Raw genomic sequence first — 21,321 nt, 5'->3', positions numbered from 1 at the left:
TTGCACTGCTTTTAGCTTGACTGCCTGCTTCTTTGGAAAAAGGAAACTTTTGGCATTTGTCAGGAGGCTCAAATATCTCGAATTGCTGAAAAGTTGAAACAAAAAACTGTCCCTGTGCTGCCTTCTTATCTGATCTTTTGTCTCATATGTATCCCCTGAGGGATGCATGAGAAATGTCTCTGAATAATTCATAAGTATCCAAGCAGAAACTAGCTTCTACTTCTGAACAAAAAGATCAGGTAAGAAGCTGATTACAGCTGTTCTACTCTGCTCTACCTGGAAGAAAGTTGGAGTAAAACCAGAAAATTATTTTCCTAACATAGTAAACACTGAATAGATACATGCATGGATATATTAAGTATATAAACAAACAGGCATTTATGCTAGGAAAAGTATCTTTGTACTTAAAGTTACACATTTCTTTGAGGGCAGGACCAATTACTTTCCAAAAATCAAAGGAATGATATAGGATGGAGGTAATAAATCAACATACATAAGTTACCTTTTAGTTTGGAATTAGATAGCTGAATGACTTGTTCTTTCCTATAGACTACACTATCAAACTCTTCTCTTACCATGAGTCACTTTTTTTCCCCCCAGACGTCGAATACTGAGCAGATGCAAGTGACTCTTTCCTGTAGTCTCTGCTATAACTGAACAAGCTTTTTGAATGCTGATCCTCTTTATGTCCTAACACACAGAAAAGAAAAAGCCAGAAAAGACTGTTTCCAAAGCTATTTTGCTAGTGAGAATACAGATCCAAAACTCATAAGCTATGGGCTATCCACACCAAGTTAAGATTTCACAACACAATATCGTAAGTTGAGATAAAAGTACTCATGAATGTAGACTCAAGACTTACCAGCCGCTGCATGCTTTTCACATGAGTAGGACTAATAGATAAGGCCTCTTCATACCAGCGTTTGGCTTCATCAATATGTCCACGAAGTTCAGCCACCTGACCTCTCATGTAGAGAACATAGTGTGACATTGGAAAGAGATTAGCTGCTTCCTGGGTACATGCTGTGGCCTCCGCAGGCTTCCCAATTCCTATGTAGACTTCAGCTGTGGATGGAAAAATGAGGACCATGAATGATTCTTGCTTCATCATGCCATGACTAAATGTTGTCATGTGCTGTATTTGTAAATAGTTTCATTCTCAACAAAGGCTATTTTCCTCCAAAAATCATTACATAAATGATTTTAAATTAATTCTTAGTTTAGGAAAGTTGCTTTTCTAAGGGTAGTATGAGTTTGAACCTCTAAATGGCTGTTTTAAACACCAGAAAACTCTTGAAAGATTTCCAGACTGAAGTCTGAAATCTTTTCACTTTAGTTTAATTTTGAGATGTGAGTCTGTCAGAATTCCAGAACTATTTAAGAACAGAAAAGTTGACAGAAAACAGCACACAGAGATTCTTATGGTAGGTAACCAAACACAACTAATTATGGGATTTTCTGAATTCTACTTGTCAGCTGTTAAGGAAGCAGTAGAAATTGCTCCAGCTAACAATTACTAAGTGGCAAACCTGGTTCTAAGTTTCCTACTTCAGAGCATTTTAAAAGAAACATAAGATTATTTGATGTGAAAAGTTTTCTAGTTAAGTTAGCAGGCCATGTGAAATGCTTAATTAGCACCCTGATTTGACAAAGCTTGTTCATATTTCCAAACATTTTATCTAAGATATCCTCCAGAAGCTAAGAACATTTAACTTCGGCTTTAAAAAAAAAACCAAACCCAACAAATGCTGTACTTATTTTAACATAAATCACTCCAGATGAAAGCAGTTGAGTAGCTTGATACACGCTTGTCTAAATCAGACTGACTATAGGGAAAAAAAAAGGTCATTCAGTAAATGATTAACAACTACCAACAGAAGTAGTATTTGCCTTCAGTACTCTTATGACACTCTTCAACACTGCTATTTCACTACCCTGCTGGATTACAGTAATATCTTGCTGAAAGAGGGAGAGAAGAAAGGAATATAGAGATACTAAATGCAAGAAAAAGATATTAAAGGTTCTTGGTTGGGTTATCTATGTCTTTTATGTTGGTATAGACCCTAGAAAAACTGATCCTCTAAGTAGTATTATAACCGCATTCTACTGCATCATACTCTTCAAGAGTCTTATAGATCATGGTTTAAATCAAAGTGTTATTTCAAAACATCAAAGTGATCTATCACTGTTCATGACTTGCTTCTCCCTGTAAAGTACAAGGCACTCATCCAGGTTTAAAGGCTGAGAGATCAAGATCTCACACTACAGTAGTGGACTTGGGATTACATCTAAAACTCTCAATGTATACTGCAAAATATCCCTACCTAGCCAGCTTCAGTTCAGCAGAGTGTACAAACCTTGACTTGCAGGTGGTATCTGCTATAGACCTTCCTGATTATTTAAATCAAAACCAGTTTGAAACAATGATTAAAAAATATTAGATTTTCAGTAGCAGTTGGTGAGTAAGCACAGTTCAAAGGTCCTACTTCTTTTTTTCAAAGAATCTGATTTTTCTATGTTTGCTGGAGTAAATTATTTGCCTTCTCTAAGACCTGATCCTACTGATGGGAGAACAAACTAGAAAAGCATTATTTTGCTCCTCATTTGACTTGGTTTTCAGAGAAAATGTTCTACCTAACAAATATTATGTTCACGTTGGATGTATGGACTAATGTAGTATGATTTAGAACCTAATGAAATGCTATTTGATGGAAAAATGCCTCATCCACATAAAATTGCAGATGCAGCAACACTTTTTTCCACCCTAACCTTAAAGAACCACTTTGCCTAATCTGAGATGGTACTGTACAACTAAAAGAACAACATATTTAGATCAAAATCTAAATTTGGGAGAAAATAATATTTTTTGTAGGAGTTTACTTTCACTAATTTTACTAATGTAAAGTGCAAGTTGTAACCATAATTTGAGAGCTGGATATACAGGACAAAAAGTGAATTGTAATGATAATTAGATATTTGTGTTTGTTTGTTGGCTTTTTAAAAAAAAAAAAAAAAAACAAAAAACCAAAAAACCATCCTAAAATGTTTTGGAAAACCTTTGAGTTCTTTATTCTTGAGTGCTTTGTCTAAAAGCTACTTGGTCAATGTTACTGCATGAGAATCAACATTACAACACCACATTATTTAAATGCTAACCATTTGAGCTCTCCTGGTTTTATTGTCTCTTCTTCAGCATCATCAGACTTCTAAACAATTTTAAACACACAGTCCCAAGCTGCATGGTGAAAAGACGGGTAGGGAAAATATAATCTACATAGACTATAAAATGTATTAAGTAAAAACCATAGTTATTAGCAAATAATACACAGAAACTAAAAATTATTCGAAGTAGGTGACTATCTGCTACCACAGTAATTTTACACTAAAAAATAGCTAGTTTAACAAACTGCAGTAAAAATTATGTATTCCTTGAGAACAAGTAGTAGCACTGGCTTTTAACACTAGCCAGTAGAGGCTGCAATACTGCTTATAAATTAGTCTTAGTATTAACAGCACAAGAGAAACTTCACAGTTATTAACAGTCTATTAACTCCCTGAAAGTATTGAATTTAAACAAATAAACAATCCTTTAAGTTATTATATTTTAAAAATATACTATTTTCTCTACCAGAAGTCACGCCACTCCAACAGAACACACAGTAGGCTTTCTGAAAAACTATGCAAGAATGAAGAGAAAGTGGAACTTGCATCTAGGTATTAAACATGGAAGTTCATTCAAGAAATTCCTGAAACTGAAGGAGGACTGTTCATTCTGAGATATTCACCTGAAACTGAATAAAAATGTTCAAAATCAACATGGCAAATTCAAATAAATCAGTTGTGGAAAACTGACAAGTGCAAGCAGACTTTGTAGGAAAATCTCAAGAGAGGAGCAGCAGCTTGCAGAGAACCCAGGTGGCACTTCTCATGTGCTCTTTTCAATGTCTCCACCTAGAGAACATCAAGAATGCCTTCTGGCTCAAATCCTTCCAATGCCTAACATATACACTTTATTGAGAATTCAATCTATATTCCAATCAAGCTGCATAGCGATACTGAGTTCAGTCTTGCTGATGTCTTGGTCATTTCTCAAAAAACCATCACAGCCATTGATCATTTAGGGACAGGTCTGGTTTTTAACAGTGAGTTACTGGAAAATGTTCTAAATGCAAAAAGCATTTCGTTTCACATTTTAAATATGCCTGATTTTTCAACTTTACACTCTATGCACAGAAACAGTTCAATAATAAATGTGAGGTGAAAAATTAAAAGCCAGCTACTGTATGCAAAATCAACCTCTTTGTACTGAAGGCCATACAAATTTACATGAATGACAGAGGAAATGACATTGTATATCTGTAAGAACAAGCATTTTCTCTTTTTTTTTTCACATCTTATATATTAGTTTGGGTAAACATATTCCATTACGTTTTCCTTGTACTAGAACTTATTTATGTAACTTTCCCACATCTCTATAATCTAAGAGGAAGAATAATATTTTTTGTCTTTTAAGATTTAAAGCTTGTTAAAGATTTCCTTTTCTCCCTACTAAGAAGTAAAACACTGCACTAACATACAGCAACTAAACAGTTAAATGTAGTGTAAGTCTCAAAAAGGAAGCAATTTCCCAATGGGAAATCTTCACATTTATTTAAAGAACATGTGCTGCAAGTAAGGCGTTAAGTGATTTTTGTCACTGCTTTCTATGCAAGTCACCCATAAATACTGATGAAGATACTTTCCAAAATATCTGCTTTGTATCATGCTTCTGGGACAAAACTTGATTCTGAATGTCCCTACAGTAAAGAGCCTTTATCAAGGCTCAGGGCATTTACTGCAGAAGGACAAGTAGTCAAATAGCAGGATACCTAAACACTCTGAAAGACAGTACAAATTACCGTTCGTTCTGATGTTTCAAGCACAGGATCACTCCAAAGTGGAGAAGAAGTAGACTTCAGGTTGCTGTGCCTTCTCTGAAGGCAGACAGAAGCTCTCTTCCATTTCTATTTTTTTCTTTCATTGCTCCCCATACACAAAGAGTCAGAGTACTCTTCATACATTGTTGCATCATTCCCCTGGATATTTAACACTTTAGTTCATTCTCCAACTCAACTCTCTGCTACTTTCCACTCATGCTTCCTCCTGCTAGGAGTCAAGAATATGATAGGTATTTTTGAGAGTGGAATGTGGACCGTGCAACAGATTGCAGCAGCAGACCACCACCATGTGTGCAAACCTGACTAATTTGGGAACTAAAGAGCGATGAGCAAAGACTGTCCAGACCCCTTGTTTGTTGGCAAAACCACCACTTGAATGGACTGGATAAGCAGCAACATGACTAATGAAAATAAAAAAAAAACCCAGAAAGCAAGCAGTAGAACCAGATGTCACAGAAAGCTGAGAAACTATCAGCATTATAGATGATACGGGTTACTGTAGATGTCCATCTGTGATGGTTTATAAATAGTTAAAATCAGTGATGCCCTGAAGCAGGGCAGGTGACTACACTAGTAGACCTTGCCCTGTTCTAATCTGTGCTGCTTTCAAGGAGTCTTTCCTACATCCAAATGATATCACTATTATTAATCGCTATGATTGGTCTTTCTTTCAAATCTTCTGGTCTTTTTCTCTGAAACACTAACTAAAACACAGAAGTCATTGCCCTGAAATGACTTTCACACAAGAAAACTTGATAAAAAAAAGGAGAAATTAAAGTGCTAAGAAACATAGCACTGCTCCATTGAACGTAAACATGAAGAAAAAAATTATGTCACTGAAACATGCTTAATTCTGAGAGCAATTCAAAGCAGAGCAATTGCTGACTGATTTCTAAATTACACCTTTCTGATATAAGTATCGATAAAAACAATTGCACAGTGTATATTTTGAACTGTTTAAAAAATACACTGGATCATCATTTTCTGGCTAAAATTTTATATAACCGCCACTGCGAAATTTGAGCATCAAAATTTCATAACGTAACCAAGGTACTTCAGAAACTAAATTCTTCACAGATAAGAGAGAGCGTTGCTGTTGTTCTACAGAAGACATGACTCCACTGATAACAACTGCATTATAAATCCCAGCTCAAGAGGGACAGGGAACTTCTGGAGAGTCCAGCGCAGGGCCACCAAGATGATCAGGGGACTGGAGCATCTTCCTTATGAGGGAAGGCTGCGGGAACTGGGGCTGTTTAGTCTGGAGAAGAGAAGACTGAGGGGGGATCTCATTAATATTTACAAGTATCCAAATGGTGGGTGTCATTAGATCAGGGCATCACTTTTTTCTTTTCCATCTGGTGACAGGACAAGGGGTAATGGAAAGAAGCTGGAACACAAAAACTTCCATTTACGCATAAGGAAAACTACTTTATGATAAAATCAGTGTCTTATCTTACATAAATGATCTTACAAGCAAGTAACTAATGTGATGTTAATTTCTTGACTTGTTTCAGTGCCACACACCTGGAAGAAGTTTGATTTGACAACAGAACAGATTCTAAATGAAACCAACAGAATTTCGCAAGTACTTAGACAAGCAAGAAAGGGGAGGGGGAAGAACAAGAAAGAATTTAACTTTTACAATACCTGCATGAAGCCATATTTGAGCCAGAGTCATCCAAGGATGCAGGGGACCTTGTTTAGGGGCACTACTTTGCAGAGATGAAGCAACCTCACTCAGTGCTTGCTCCACTCTGGAAGCTGCTATTGATGTGGCATGGACTGAACCTGTAGAAGTAATAAAAAATTACCATCATAAGAAAATGAAGGTCATTCATGTTTCATAAAGCATTTAATTGTAACTCTTTTCATAAAAGGTTTTACTCCAAGCTTCTTAAGATTTAATTTACATGTACTGTTTTGGAGAAGCTTTTTGAAATGTCATGTTAATTTTCCTTGTTATGAAAGCTTTTCTACTCCTATGAAAGACTATATAAAAACCATACTGAACATTGGTAACTATATCTGACATATTTTTGGGTTGTTACTATGAATTAAACTCGACAAATCTTCTGTGGCAATGTACAATCCAAAAAAAGGTTTGTGATGGTATTGTACACTGTAATCTTCAGGTTGCTGCATGCACTTTGATGTTAGTAATTGCTGTGTCTTTCCATAGAGTGAAATTAGAGAACTATTTTAAGGTTAATAACAGTTAAAAAAAAAAGTGAACTGAAATAGACAAGTTGATCACTACATAGTCCATCACAAATACACAATTAAACTGCACTGAATGTAAACCTTAGCTAATCAAGAAGGTTGAGTTAAAATGCTTTGTGGCAAAAAAAGTCCCTTGCATATAGAACATTCCCAAAATACGCTATGCAAAGGATAATTCTCATAAAATGAAGCATTTACAAGTGTGATTAGAATCTCATTGGGAAATACGACCTTTTTCAAAGTACTAGAAATAAAAAAGCTTCTATGGCTTGACAATAACAGCAACTGTACTTTGGATAGAGAAGTACTGACTGTATATAGTAATGATGTTTTTAAAAATCAAAATCATCAAAATTTTAAGCTTCTTGTCATTTAAGCTTCAACATATCTCCATTTGTTTTATAATTACAAAATCTCAGACTGACTAGACTTGATTAATAAATAATGGAAGCGAAACATTCCATACTAGATCACATTAAAAGTCTTCTAAACCCATCAGCATATCTATAATGGTCAACAATGGCAGGTACTCCAAAAGAAAGCATTGAATCCTGTATAGGTTGAATTGCACCTCACAAGCTCATCCTTATCACCAGCAGTTAAGAAATAAATGAAACCTTTGCAATCAATATCACAGATTTTTAAAGAATTTCAGCATGATGTGCTACACAAAACCCACTTTTTACATTCTTACATGATATAAGATAAATCAGCAAACCAGAAAAGCAAAAAAATGCCTAGTGCACAAATTGGTGGGAAGAGGAAATTGGTCTGAAAGTGTGCATCATGTTTCCCTTAACTGACAGAAGCAAGGGAAAATCAACATAGGACATAATTATAATTTTGTATGTCATTACAGATAAGGAATTACCCTGAAGATCTGAAATAATATCTGGCTGTGGAGTGTACTTTCCTTTACTGGTCGATGAAACAACTCAAACTCCAGCCTGCAGAGTTGAATGTTCACTGAAGTTTTTGTGTGTCTTATACTTAAGGCTTAACTTCTGAAGAAATAGAAAAAGGACATCTAAGCAAGAAGCATGGGGAAGATATTCCAGAAATATACCAGCAAAGGTAGCATAAAAAAAGCACTAGTGACCACTAATCCTTTCCTACTCTGACCCACTTAAGTAAATGTATGTCACTTGTTTGCCTTCCAAGGACTATTAAGTGAAAGAGGCTCCTTATCTATCCAGAAGAATTTGTAAAGAAAAGTTGTGATTCACTGACACAAAGGTTATAATCTAATCTTTTCCTTCTGAAAAGCATCTACTCCATTTAGTATTAAAAAGGGTCTAGATTTTCTATTATTTAAAGCTGCTAGCCAGTAATTTCATACACAAAATATGCTGTTACATATTAAGCCTCTAGTACTTAATCAATAAAGCACATGTGGTAATTTACTATTAAAACTTTTTCTACATGAAGTTCTCTATAAAAGAAGTAGTATACTGGGATAAAATTCTTGTGAGTTGCAATGTCACTTACATTAAAGTTAAAACAGTGGATACCGAGTGCTTCCTGTAGTAATTAACTCCTATCCTGGACTTTCTTATGAGTGGCAGAAAAAAATCTTAAATAAAAATATTTTCTTCAAATTGCTCATATTTCCTGTTTAGGAAAAGACATATTCTATGTTTAGCATATTCTAGTAATTAGTTCTCTGAAGGAAACACACAAAATATACAAAGTAGTTGTCAAGTGTCCTTATTTCAATCAAACTACTAGAAAATAGTTGCCTCCTACCTTTCACTAAATAATACAATTGATATAAAAATGTACTAACTATTTAAAATCGAACATGGATCAGGTAATTGTTTTAGAAACTCAGACTACAGATTAATCAAAATAATCTACTAAATTTAAGCTGCCTCTAAACAACATCCCAAATAAGTGGATTCTTGGGGTTCAATCTGAAGATCAATGGTAAGCAGCATATTACAAAACTTGAGTGTAATCTTCTGCTGTTTCGAAATACTGGCCTTTAAGATCCTTCATGCCTCAGTCTTACCAAAAATGTAGAGAACTTAAAGATGTTGCAAGACAGCACAAGCACATCAGTAACTTGACTTTTTTGTTCTGGTTTTGTTTCTTCAAAAACTCTCATAGCAGTGCTATTAAGAGAGCTATCAAGAACAAAGGAGGGGTGATCTCCAGTACAGCCTTGCATATCTAATCAGCACAGCCACTGTATCCTTTAACTCACTTCTACATCTCTGCTATTTTTTTTTCACTCTCCTCCTCTTTCTCACTCTCCCTTTCAAAAAAATTACAGTAGTCTTTTGACACTGATGAACCAAGCATCTTTCAGGTACATTGCACTCCTGCTGATAGCTCTAATTCATAAATCCACAAACTTCTAAATGCTTCTTTAGTATTGGCACAAATAGCTGTAATCTGACTAAATACTGGCTTCTTTTGTTAAAATACAATTAGTTAGCTTTCAGTGTGTAGACAACTGAAAATAATTTAAGTTCATTTAAATATTGTGTGTACTGAAAAGCTATTTCTGGCCTTTCTCTAAGTTTTATTCAACCTTTTTTTTTTTTTTTTTTTTTTTTAATTAGAACTAATATCTGAACTATTTGGTCCTTGTTCTAACCTGGGAGCCCCTAGATTTAGATCTTTATAGTCACATTAAAATTGTAAAACATACAGTAATTTGAATTACAACATGTAAAGATACATAGTGATTTGTGAGAAACTGAGGACAAAGAGGAGGTCTTGAAGTCTACTCAAGGCCTCATAGAGTCTACATAGCCAGTTACTTATTTGGCAGCTCTCTGTTAGTTTTGTCATAAGCTCTGTTCTCTCTTCCCAGCCTTATCTGCATTTTTGTTTCTTTGGTCAGTGCTCAGTACTTTCAGACAAAACGCAAACATATTCTCACTTTCAGTGTTACAATTCACTCAGTTAAAGCTTCCTTCAAATGCTGAGATAGAATAGCGAGAATTTTTGCTTTAAAATTTTACTATGTCTTTCGTGCACACAAATATCCTTGCTCTTCCCAGACACCTCTTAGACCTGCTGTTACAACACAACACTCAGGAATAACATAAATAACATAGTAACATAACAAATAACATAAGCAGCAAAGAGTGTTTATTTTGTAATACAAAAGCATGAGGTCTCGAAAAGAAATATATCACCCAAATGGATCCTAGCTACTCACTTTGATTTGTGTAATTTTGTTCTGAAATTCTTTACGCTAAATAGACCAAAAGCAAAGCAGGGACTGCCTTTCCAAGACCCAGAATTCACTACTTAAATTACTGATTAACATCTGGAATCACAAAGTGTTACAGAAGGTTCTAATGGTAACAAAGTGTTTCTAAACCTAAAAGGTATAATATGCCATTCCTATAATGACAGTTAAGAATTTACAGAGTTGCTACTCATCATACTAACACAGTATCTGCAACAACCACAGTTATGCCAATGTTTCAATTCAACCTCAAATAGAAAACCTATGGACAGACTTGTAGAAACACAATTTAACCAAGAAATTGCCATCTCACAGAAACCTTTCTTTTCCAAGTCACACCTACAGTTCAACTTCTGTTAACAACAGAGATCAATTTATTCTCTTGATGCTTTTCTTAAGACAAGTATTACAGGACAGTCTACATGAAAATACCACTTATAAGTCATCCCATGTAAGTAAGTAAGTGTGTCATTACTTCTCCAGTTTTTTCTTTGGTTGTTTCCCATTAAATTCTTCACAATGTAGCCTAATGGACACGAACTCAGACATGAACTCTCTATCAGCACTTAGCTGGCAAACAGGCTTGGAGAAAACCAAAATCATTTTGTTATGTGCATCAACTTTTCCTTCTGATAATGAGTAGAAGAACGGACCGTCATCCTTCAAGTACATGTTCATATCAACTGACAAAACCACTATAACATGATTTCTTTTCATTTCTTTTCATGCTGCTGCAAAAATTGTTAGAACATTGCTAACAGTTCTGTATTTTCACATTTTCAATGTTTCAACATTCTCATAAAGAAAAAAAAGTGTTAACAGCAATGCTCATGCAGAAGAAAAGAGGAAAAAAATCCATGAGTTTCAACTTTACATACACATAAAGCTGGCTGTGAGAACATTAGTGGTGTGACACACAGATCTCTGTGCTAAAAGAAGCAATCACGTGATACAAAGAGGCAGTATCTTCTTCAGGACTAATACACCACTGAAGTGATGCATTTGTTATGACAGATTGGTAGGCTTAGTCAAAATTAACAATTTTTCCCATAAAATTTATTAAGTGTCTGAGATCTTCAAAATCACAAGTTACAAATCTAGCTTATTTTTTGATAGGAAGTTATATATGGGGATACTAGTATTCAAGTTTGGTCAGCATCTTTCATAGAGCATCCTCTCAGCAATTTGAAAATTATTTTCTCCGCTTAGTCAAACATGCCAGTATCTTTTTATTTTTCTTTCCTCTACCAAACTGGTCTCCTACACTACTTCATAAAAATCTATGAAAAAGTAATCAGTGAAAAACCATCCCATCATTTACTACTCAAGGCTAAACAGTGTTTTATATAACTGCTTAGAGAAACATTATTCCACATCCTCATTAAAGTAGCACTTATTTACATTAATCTATAGTTTTCATTCTCTCTTATTTAGCTTTTTTTCATTATTTCATTACTTTAAATATTCATTCCACAAGTAAAATTTGTGCCACAAGAGCAAGTGGTAGTTTATTATGACTCATGACAGCAGTTGCAATGTTGCATTCTGGATCAATTTACTTCTTTAGGAACAGCAGTGGCATAAAACCCTCTCTCATACAACGTACTGGCAGCTGGCCATTATGTTATACAAGACCTTCCTAATATATCTTTATTTGCAGTCCTCTAGAAATGAATACTGCCTCTTTAATTATTAAATGGAAGTGTTAGTTGAGTGCATTCAGATCTCGTAAGATTACAGCCATTGGGGTGACTGAATTGGCAAAGAGCATCAGCCTTGCTTTACACACTATCAAACTCCCACTATCGATGGACAAAACATGTACGTTTTGTGGTAACAGAAAAGGTGATTTAAGTCCTTAAGAAATGAATATAACTGCATGGTAAATACTATTTACAAACTGAAAAAAGGAAGTAAAAACCATGAAAGTAAGCATCTGATGGATTGCCTTTGAACAGATCAAACCACAAATTAAAATTCAAAGAAGGAGAAAAAAAAATTTATATATATAAACCAAGAACTCCAAGAAAAGCCAGAGGATTTCTGATAATCTTCAAACTGTAAATCAGGTTTACAGAGTTTCAAAAGATAAAAAACTAAATAAGAAAAATACTGTCCACAATAAACATTCTCATAGAGCCCTTACTACATCTCTAAAATTATGTTTCTGTTCAGCAGAAATTGTAAGTCAAATCAATAATACAAAGTGCCTTTTGCATCTTTCACTAGAAAAAAAAGTCCAACCGGGTAAAATACAGAACGTGAGATTTTCAGCTCTGGTAACTATACTAACATGCTATAAGCATCTAGGCAAACCTCTACGCACCCAGAGAACCTTAACTTTCATTAATTATTTACACTACAAAAGGACTCCACTACCTGTTTTTTGTCATGGTTCCGCTACTTCTCATGCATATGGTGGAAGCTCCTATCCCTGAGGATACAGTAGCTCAGAAATGGAAACTTGGTCTTTACATAATGGAATCCATGCTTGGGATTCTGCATTTTTTTCAGATTGCTTTCATCCTTGACTGAATTCTTACGAACTTTTAATTCTGCAACAGACAAGCAATTTCATGCTAACTGGGATATACTGTTTTCATAAAAGAGTAGATTTGAGCCAATGACTTCCAAACCTATAACAGCAATTAATCAGCTATTCAAATGCTCAAGAAGAAAGCCAGACTTCAACTAGTTAAACTAAGACACACATTTCTCAGAGTCTAAATGAAGTACTTTCCTCAATTTTCAGTTACAGGCTTACATAAGAGCTAGTATTTCCAAAACTCCTGTCTCATGTCAGCTACTTAACAAGTGAATTTTGATAATATTCAAACATTATTAATTTCTTACAAAATGTAGAAATTAACTTTGATATCAATTAGAAGTGTCAAAAATGAATTTTTAAAGATTATAGTAAATGCAGTGACAAAACGAGTGTTAACGCATAAACCTACAAGTGAAGGACAACAGAAATGAAAAGAACTTAAAAAGAAATAGCTGGAAAATTATGTTGATTTTATCCTGTCACCTGAACTAGTCTGGAAGCATTACTGTACAGTTTGCATTCAAACAACATGGGGACTGATCTTACATTATGTTCAAATTGGCATAATTTCAATAAACAAAACAACTCCTGTCTTGAAATAGCATAATGCTGATTATGTTCACTGCTCTAATATCTCTGAATCGTTCCGACATACCCTACCTGCAATATGAAAATAGATACTGATATTTAAGCAGTTTTGGGGGGAATATTTTGGATGTAAGGCTTTCTGAAATTAAGTCATTAAAAACTGGCCAGATTTCACTGACACTCCATTGAAACTTAACTGTTTAAACACGGTTTATCAGTTATGAAGATTATCAGAAAAACAAAGCACAAACTAACACACCCATCAGGAATAGAAAGCCAATTTACAGTGAGGAGGTGTACAGGGCTCGGGAACTTGGTCACAGTATAGAGAGGCTGCATGGGGCCAGACAAAGGTATCTGGTTTAGGATGAGGATGAGGAAGATGAGAAGATACAAACAGTTGGAGAGGAGATTCTGTTCTTGAGAGAGAAGATGAGGAAGTATCAGAGGCTAAAAAAGTGAAACAAAGAGAATGATAAGGGTGTGGGAGGGCAGGAAAGAAAAAAAGATCCAACAGGGTTTAATGGATTTATGGATGCCAAAAAATGTGAAGCATTTATTTCACCATTCAGTAAGATTAAAATGATTTCTACATAAAATAAATATCACTTCTTCTGAAAGCAGCATAAAAAAAGACAACAGCCTGCACTCATATGTACTCCCCTTTCATACTAAGCTACATTTAAAAATAAAACAAATTAAAGATATTTTCCCCCTCCTATGTTTTATTGCATGCATTTGTAAAGTATATTTAAGGGGAAGTAAAGACCAGTGTTTAAAACTGAGCTACCGTTGTTTCTTCCAGTGATAAACTCAGTTGACTGCAATCAATACACAACAAATTGAATAATCAGTTTTTAAAAAGATTGAGTGTAACTTACCTCAGTCAAAATAGCCAACTGAGTCTCAAGCGATTTGCATATCCATATCTATTTTTGGATATGAAATGTGCCTGCCTCCCCATGAAATTTTACTTCAGTGACTGATTAATCATTTTTTTTCTATATATATTTATTTCCTTCATCACTATATACAAATATGGATGCACGACACTCATGGCAAACCAGCTGAAAAAGAGGCAAACTTTAAGTAGGTTTTCCACAATTACTGATCAGGTCATTGGAAGTAAAAGTCTAGCCTTGTAAGAAATTCACTATATAGTCTTTTAAAACTGTGAAGGTTACACAAATTTAATCTTGAATCATCTAAATTTCTGAATATAGGACCAGTAAGAGCTTTACATGAAGCTATTTTTTAAAATATTTTTTATTTTTTTTCCTCCCCAAATTTCAACTTCTACTTAATTGACATATCTAAGAATGTTTTACACCCATTATAGATAGAGGTATTCTTTAAAGGATTTTAAAATTCAAATTGCATGTACTTAAGACTTCATATTTGAATTTTAGCTTTCATTTCTTGGTTCTTAGATTGGCCAAACACAGACTGGACAGGTAAAAGGGATCATCATCATAACTGGCAACCAAAATCAGGAAAGGGAAAATTTCCAAATATTCGTGTGCATACACATACATAAATGTGAAGAAATGGCAGCTTTACATTATAGAAAAAGGAGGTGAGCAAACATTTCTGTCCTAAGAGGATTTTCTGCAATATATTTCCTGTATACCCCTATTTCAGCTTTTAAAAAAAATTATTTATTTAAATGTCAAACTCCTTCTGCCTTTCCAAATACTGGGGATCCACAAAAGTTGAACATTAGCTCTTTCAGCCTGTAAAGGTCTAACGTCTTGACCATCTTAGGTTTATGTCATCTCCCTTTTGTGAACAATGTTTTTTTGACAGCCTGCTTAAAGTTTTCTCACTCAAACACTATGACAAGCTTGAGTTATTTTATTCTTACAGTACCACAATCTGTTAATTTCTGCTAGATTTTAATAAGATCTTCTGGATGAAGACTTTTGGACAAAACCTGGAACTTTTTTATATAAACTACTCCATAGATAGATACAGGAGACAAAAAAGCTCTAGTCCTTATCAGAATTTGAATATTGGTAATGCAGTGATGTTTCTTGTGCTAAAATTAACAATTAAAAAAAATCTAACAAACAAAAAAATAAATTAAAAAGAGACTCCTCCCCAACCCATCCTCCACATTTACCTTTTATAAGAAAAATAATTCAAAAGAGATTCTATATTTTTAATTTCCCATCTTGTCCTCCTTGACAGCAGAAATAAGCTCTAACAACACAGCTGAGATTCACAAAAAAGACACATTGGAAGTTCTAGAAAAATCAGAATGTATGTCTAGATCTTGTTTTCCAGTCAATCAAGATACTGGCTGCAGCATTTGAATCTAGGGCAAGCTTCTTGAAAATATCTGTTTTGGATGAGGTCTTATTCATTGAGGAATATATGGCCTTTAAAAAGCACCAATTCACAATGCTTTCAAGTGTGGCAGATATAAAATCGGACACTTCAGAGGTGTAGATCAAGAACTTTGTGACCCCATAGGAGAAAAACAAACAAAACCTCACAGCTAATCAGCTTCACAATCTAGTTATGTCCTTAAAACAAAACACTAAGCTAGAGTAGAATACAGAACAATGTAATGTTATCTTAAGCAATTTAATGATACAAATACAAGGGATAGAAAATTCCACATTAGGGGCAGCAAGCTAAATTATGCCCTACTCAGACCATATAATATTGCAGTTCTTAGAAATCAGATGACCTGATCTTGGTTATCAAAACTGTTTGCCACTATAGTAAACATAGAACACGTCACTTCCATGATTTCAAAGCTGAGTGAACATTTGATCCAACTTGAACTTTCAGAAATCAAATATCTAAATTGGATTTTTTTCTGTTGCACAGTTCTGACACTAAATAAAGAGAAATATCAAACATTTCAATGTATCTGAATTTGTGGGTCAGTGTATTCTAATTCATAGGTTGGCAAACTTTCCCATAAGGTGTTTGTTTCAAAGAGTGATGCAAAAAAATTTGCATCTGAAAGGTGCCAGGAAATACACACCACAGCTTTTAACATAAAATCCAGGAAATAGAAAACTCTCAATATTCAGAATGCAAATATCACACTGTAATGGTTTTTGAAAGTAACATTATTTCTTCTGCAATTTTCACAGAATTCAGGGATTACCTTCTTTTTTGTTATATGACTTCTAAGGCATATCAATTTGCACTGATTCAGTGATAAACGAATATATAAAAATAGGCAAATTACACATTATAAATATTTACTGACATATAAAAATCTTAGGTTTCATGTAGTGCACCTGTGCACCATAATTTTTTATACTTTATACAAAATACCACAGCATAAATGACTCATAAGATATACATTTTGTCTATAATGTCAAAGCTATGACTACAGTAAGCCAACCCACCCACATATTTATATTTTAATAAATATTAGAGAATTTAATGAATTTAATCAGAAATAATGTTTTCAGACTTTTGGAGATTAAAAAGTTTTCTGAATTTTTTCTAATTTACCTTTTCAAAATAAAATATGTGTAAATACAGAACAGGCAGAGAAGCATGAGACTTTGGCTAATAGGCTAGTTCAGAATACTAATTTTTAGTCCTTGTATAAGAAAATACCACTAAGCTCAGCAAGATCCATACTATAGACATTTTAATTTACAGAGAAAGAAGTCAGTGAATACTTCATAAATAAAAAAGAAAAAAACCCCTTACGTTTCACAGTGTCTACTTACACTTATAGCAATGAAAATATTATTGAATTTTGCAAAATAAACAAACAAACAAACAAACAGAAAAGCAAAATCTAGCTATGGCCAGAGTACATTACCTATTTAACTGTTCAAATGCAGTTCTTACCTGTTTCAGGATCATTGAAATCAGGTAATGTGATTGTATTAAGCTGTCGTCTGTCAGCAATAGCTCTGTCTAACAGGCTGCTCCCACGTCCGGAATCACTGCAATGAAGTATAGAAATTGTAAGCTATTAAAATATAAAATTATATACTGAGATACAAGTTGCATGCTGCCCTCCTCCCACAAAGGTTCTTGCTATAAAAGTTCTTGCAATGAACAAATTTAGTACCAAGCACCACTCTAACCACTCATAGTGCATTAAGCCAGCTGCATTAAAACAGAAGCTGAGCGAAACTAAATCCAAATTTACTTCAGCAATTCTGTTTTCATAATTAATACAAACAAAAGGCAATCCAGGGTTTTAATTTGATCCACAGCAAACAGCTTTACAGAAAGGATTTATCATACCTTAAATTTCTATATAATACGAGGTACAGCTCTCACAGAAAGCTGAGATAGCAGACGTAAGCTTGAAAACCCACACTTTTTCCCAAACTGAAGATAAGCACTAAACTCAGGACATCTAATTTTAGGTAACAATATTATAAAGATGCTGTAAGTACATTTCACATAAAAAGGCATCACACTTCAGAGTTTTGGGAGTTAGGGTTTTGGGTTTTTTTAATATACAAGCACATATACATATTAACTGCCTAATGTTGAATTTGATTCTAATAGCACAGCAGGAACATTTTGAACACTCCCAACACCTCAGGAGCCTAAGCAGCAGCAGTGGTTTTCCCTGATTGCTCCTGTGGACAAATTCACTTAATTTCTACTTCAGTTGTAACACACTATCTGTCCCTCAGGCTTCTTGTTGATATATTTTCTGGAAAACTAATTGCTACTTGAACTACTATTAAAGATTCATCAGAAGAGCAGGGACTGAAGAACTAAGTGCTCTTTCTCCTTTGCATTATCTTAACATTATTGCATGACTGATTTCCTTACAGAATTATGTCATTATAGAAATCCACAGGAAACAGAAGGGAATTTTCTAGGACACACAATGTCAGCTATAGTTGTTACATCAGTTGCTGCATAATTTCTGGTAACTGCTGTATTAATTGTTTCCTCGATCCACAAGCCAAATGTTGCTGACAAGGAGAGCCAGGCTTAGCACATGTATCTTCTATGCACGGCACTGGCATTGTGGTTTGTCCTGTTTTCCTAATGCAGAATAAGAACTAGAAAAGAATTGAACTATTTTCTCATGAACTTCAAGCAGCAGGTTGAAGACAAACATTTAAGCTTTCCTGCACAACAAGTTTCAAATTCATATTAATCATCTAATGAAGAAAATGTTTGTATGTCAATTAAAGACAACAGAAATTTTTTCTAAATGAACTGAACAAAGGTAAGGCATGGTGTTGCATTTACCCCCTACTTTGTGTATCTAGTTATATATGATTTATTTTCATTATTATAAGACTGTGGAGGACACTGAAACCAAGTTTACCTCATAAAATCTAATTAACTGTCAAAAGAAATACATAACATAAAACACAGCTTATATAAAAAAAGAAGAGTTCTTATCTATTTCGGAAAATGATACATGAAAATTAGTTTTCAGTCTAAATCAGAACAGAAGAAGATACTTCAAAGAAGTATTAAGGAAATTTAAATACGTGAAAAAATTCTAAAAAGGTTTCTAGTCATTTAAAGACCTTTTATTACTGGCTTAAAGAACTATTAAAAATGCTTCGATCATTTCCAGTGAGAGATATAATTTTCAAATGATGCTTTTCCACAAAATGAAGTATACGTTAAAACTACACAAGTTGGAAAGTTGCAGTTCAAAGTTCAAGTTTTCCCAAGAATTGATCTTCACTACATCTGGAATTTGGCGAATAGAACTTCACAGCCATATTTCAGGTCTGAGTGAGAAACTGTTATCCCAGTCACACAGGTCTGGATTACCATGATACAATGTGAAAGTATATTCAGCCCTTAAATTTCATACAAAACATCGAAAGAAACGTTACAGCCTGGTATCTGTATTCACTGTTTGATGTAACTTTGAATGTGTGATTTGGGAAATCTGTCCCCTTCCATCATGACACTTATCCACAGCTCATGTCCATTCCATTCTTAATTTGATTTTAATTTGTTACCATAAACCAGAACTTCAAGGAAAGCTTTAAATGTGAAGATAAAAAAGCAGTAAAAACTATCAGATGCAAAGTAGTCCTCACACCAATTTTCCCACTTGGATATTCTTGAAGAGAACAGTGACACAAGAGTTAGCTGTTTGAAGCTGACACAGGGAAGCATTACTCAATGTGTATTTGATATGGAACAGCAGCTTTTAGCACAACAACAAAGTAATGGCATGTTATGATTAGAGCCCTGATTTGTGCAGAGCATGTAACAGCAGAGATGCAAGGTGAAAAGTTGTGCTGGAGTACATGCAAAGTCTCAGTGAAATTAAGCTGATCCAGAAATTGTAACTATTCTGCACAGCACAGCATCCTGACAATAAACACTTTAGCTCCCCTCCCTGCACACAGAACCAGTAAACTGAATTAGAAGAGACACTTTCTCCCAGGTCCCTCTTGCTAGTTCAGAGATGAAGATGAAAACAATTCAGTTCAAATTTGATGACTACTGACCTACTTGCTCTCTACAGCCCCTGAGTCCTGCTCCACTGCATTGTATCACTCTCTCTCCACACGCTGTGACAGACCCAGGTCCCCTCCCTGGCATTTCCTGCCACATTCTCCAAACCCTCCTGCTCTGAACTGCTCACTAGTTAATTGAGGGGAGAAGCAATTTTCCCTCTTTGGCCATTAGGTGGACTCTCTCAGTATTCTCAAAGGGATGTATGTGTTTACACAAGAGAGATGAAACAAAGTAGGAGCAAAAACTGAACAGGTAATGTTCATCGTACTGCTATACAGGTATACAGAAATCTGATGCCATGAGCTCTTCTGCTGCAGCATCTCTTCTCCAGAAACTGTCAAACTTTCAAACAACCAGACAGCAGGAAATTCTGCTTGTCCTCTTCTCCAGTTTCTTGATAAACATGTTGAACAGTGTCAGCATGGATTTATGCAAAGTAGCCTTGTCATTTATTTCACAGCTTATTTAAATATATATATATAGCAAAGGGCATTCACAGAAGACTTTTGCGAACCCAAATAGGACCTATAACAACTTATTTGATACTTATTAATTCCTTTGAAGAACCAAAATAGGTTCATGAGCAAGACTTGCCTTTAATAAAAAAGTAATGCTGACTTAGCAGGCACAATCATATTTATCCACATGACTTCTGATGTTCCTAGAGTCTCAATTAACATCTAGTCCTCCAATTTACTTAGTCAAAGTCCTTGAACTACTTTTCTACTACAGCAATCTCTGCACAAGCCAATATAACCTAGGTCTGGTGAAAAAAATTCAAGACAACACAACAACTCTGAACAAGGAGAATGGCAGTTAGCCACCTCTGTAATCAGTCCTCATCACTGCAGAGTTTCTTAGCATTGGCATACCTTACTTAAGAGAACTCTGGGTAGTTTCTGCATGCCCATCAACTGGTTGATATCTTTGCACCTCAGTCTTCACAGGATGAGCTTCTTCATATGAAATACCAGACCATGTGAAAGCAGGACTGCTTACCTAATATTGCCCTGAAATACTACTGAGCAAGGTACCAAGCAGCCTGTAATTCTATAGCCATCTTACCTTGGGTTAGTGAGATTGTAGCAGGATTTCCAAATCTGGAGCATGTGTTTGCAGGTAAGGAGTGCTTCATCTGGGCCTCTGCATAAGGACTCCAATTTGACTTTTGTAAACAGTAATCTAGTGAAAAGGGAAAGGAAATTAAAAGAATTGAGAGAGATTTCAATTCAGGCAAAACATTTTTAAAGATGGCAAATATAACTCCAAAGAAAGTGTTATCGAAATAATTGTTTCATGAGGTAATTACAATAAAGTCAAATATCTAATGCCAAAGTAACGGTGTCTTTTTACAGAAGGCCTTTTCAACTGGA

The 21,321-nt window shown here is 34.7% G+C and overlaps 1 protein-coding gene across 6 annotated transcripts in view; it reads right to left on the bottom strand.

The window, feature by feature from the left end:
- TTC7B (tetratricopeptide repeat domain 7B) overlaps window positions 1-21,321 on the bottom strand; it is a 137,702-nt gene that overhangs the window by 27,568 nt on the left and 88,813 nt on the right. For 5 of the 6 annotated variants that reach the window (XM_061998365.1, XM_061998368.1, XM_061998367.1 and 2 more), the window contains 4 exons: window positions 21,014-21,130; window positions 17,330-17,427; window positions 6,588-6,728; window positions 863-1,065 (listed from right to left, as the gene is read on the bottom strand). In XM_061998365.1, the coding sequence (XP_061854349.1) occupies window positions 863-1,065; window positions 6,588-6,728; window positions 17,330-17,427; window positions 21,014-21,130 (559 nt within the window). Of the gene's footprint in view, window positions 1-862; window positions 1,066-4,898; window positions 5,146-6,587; window positions 6,729-17,329; window positions 17,428-21,013; window positions 21,131-21,321 lie in introns of those variants that run through there. The other variant, XR_009818939.1, reaches the window with a different exon arrangement.

The sequence above is a fragment of the Colius striatus genome, chromosome 6 (assembly GCF_028858725.1).
Source record: "Colius striatus isolate bColStr4 chromosome 6, bColStr4.1.hap1, whole genome shotgun sequence".
Classification (NCBI taxonomy): Eukaryota; Metazoa; Chordata; class Aves; order Coliiformes; family Coliidae; genus Colius; species Colius striatus.
Note: the sequence above shows the minus strand (reverse complement) of the source record. Positions and strands in the feature narration are given on the sequence as shown.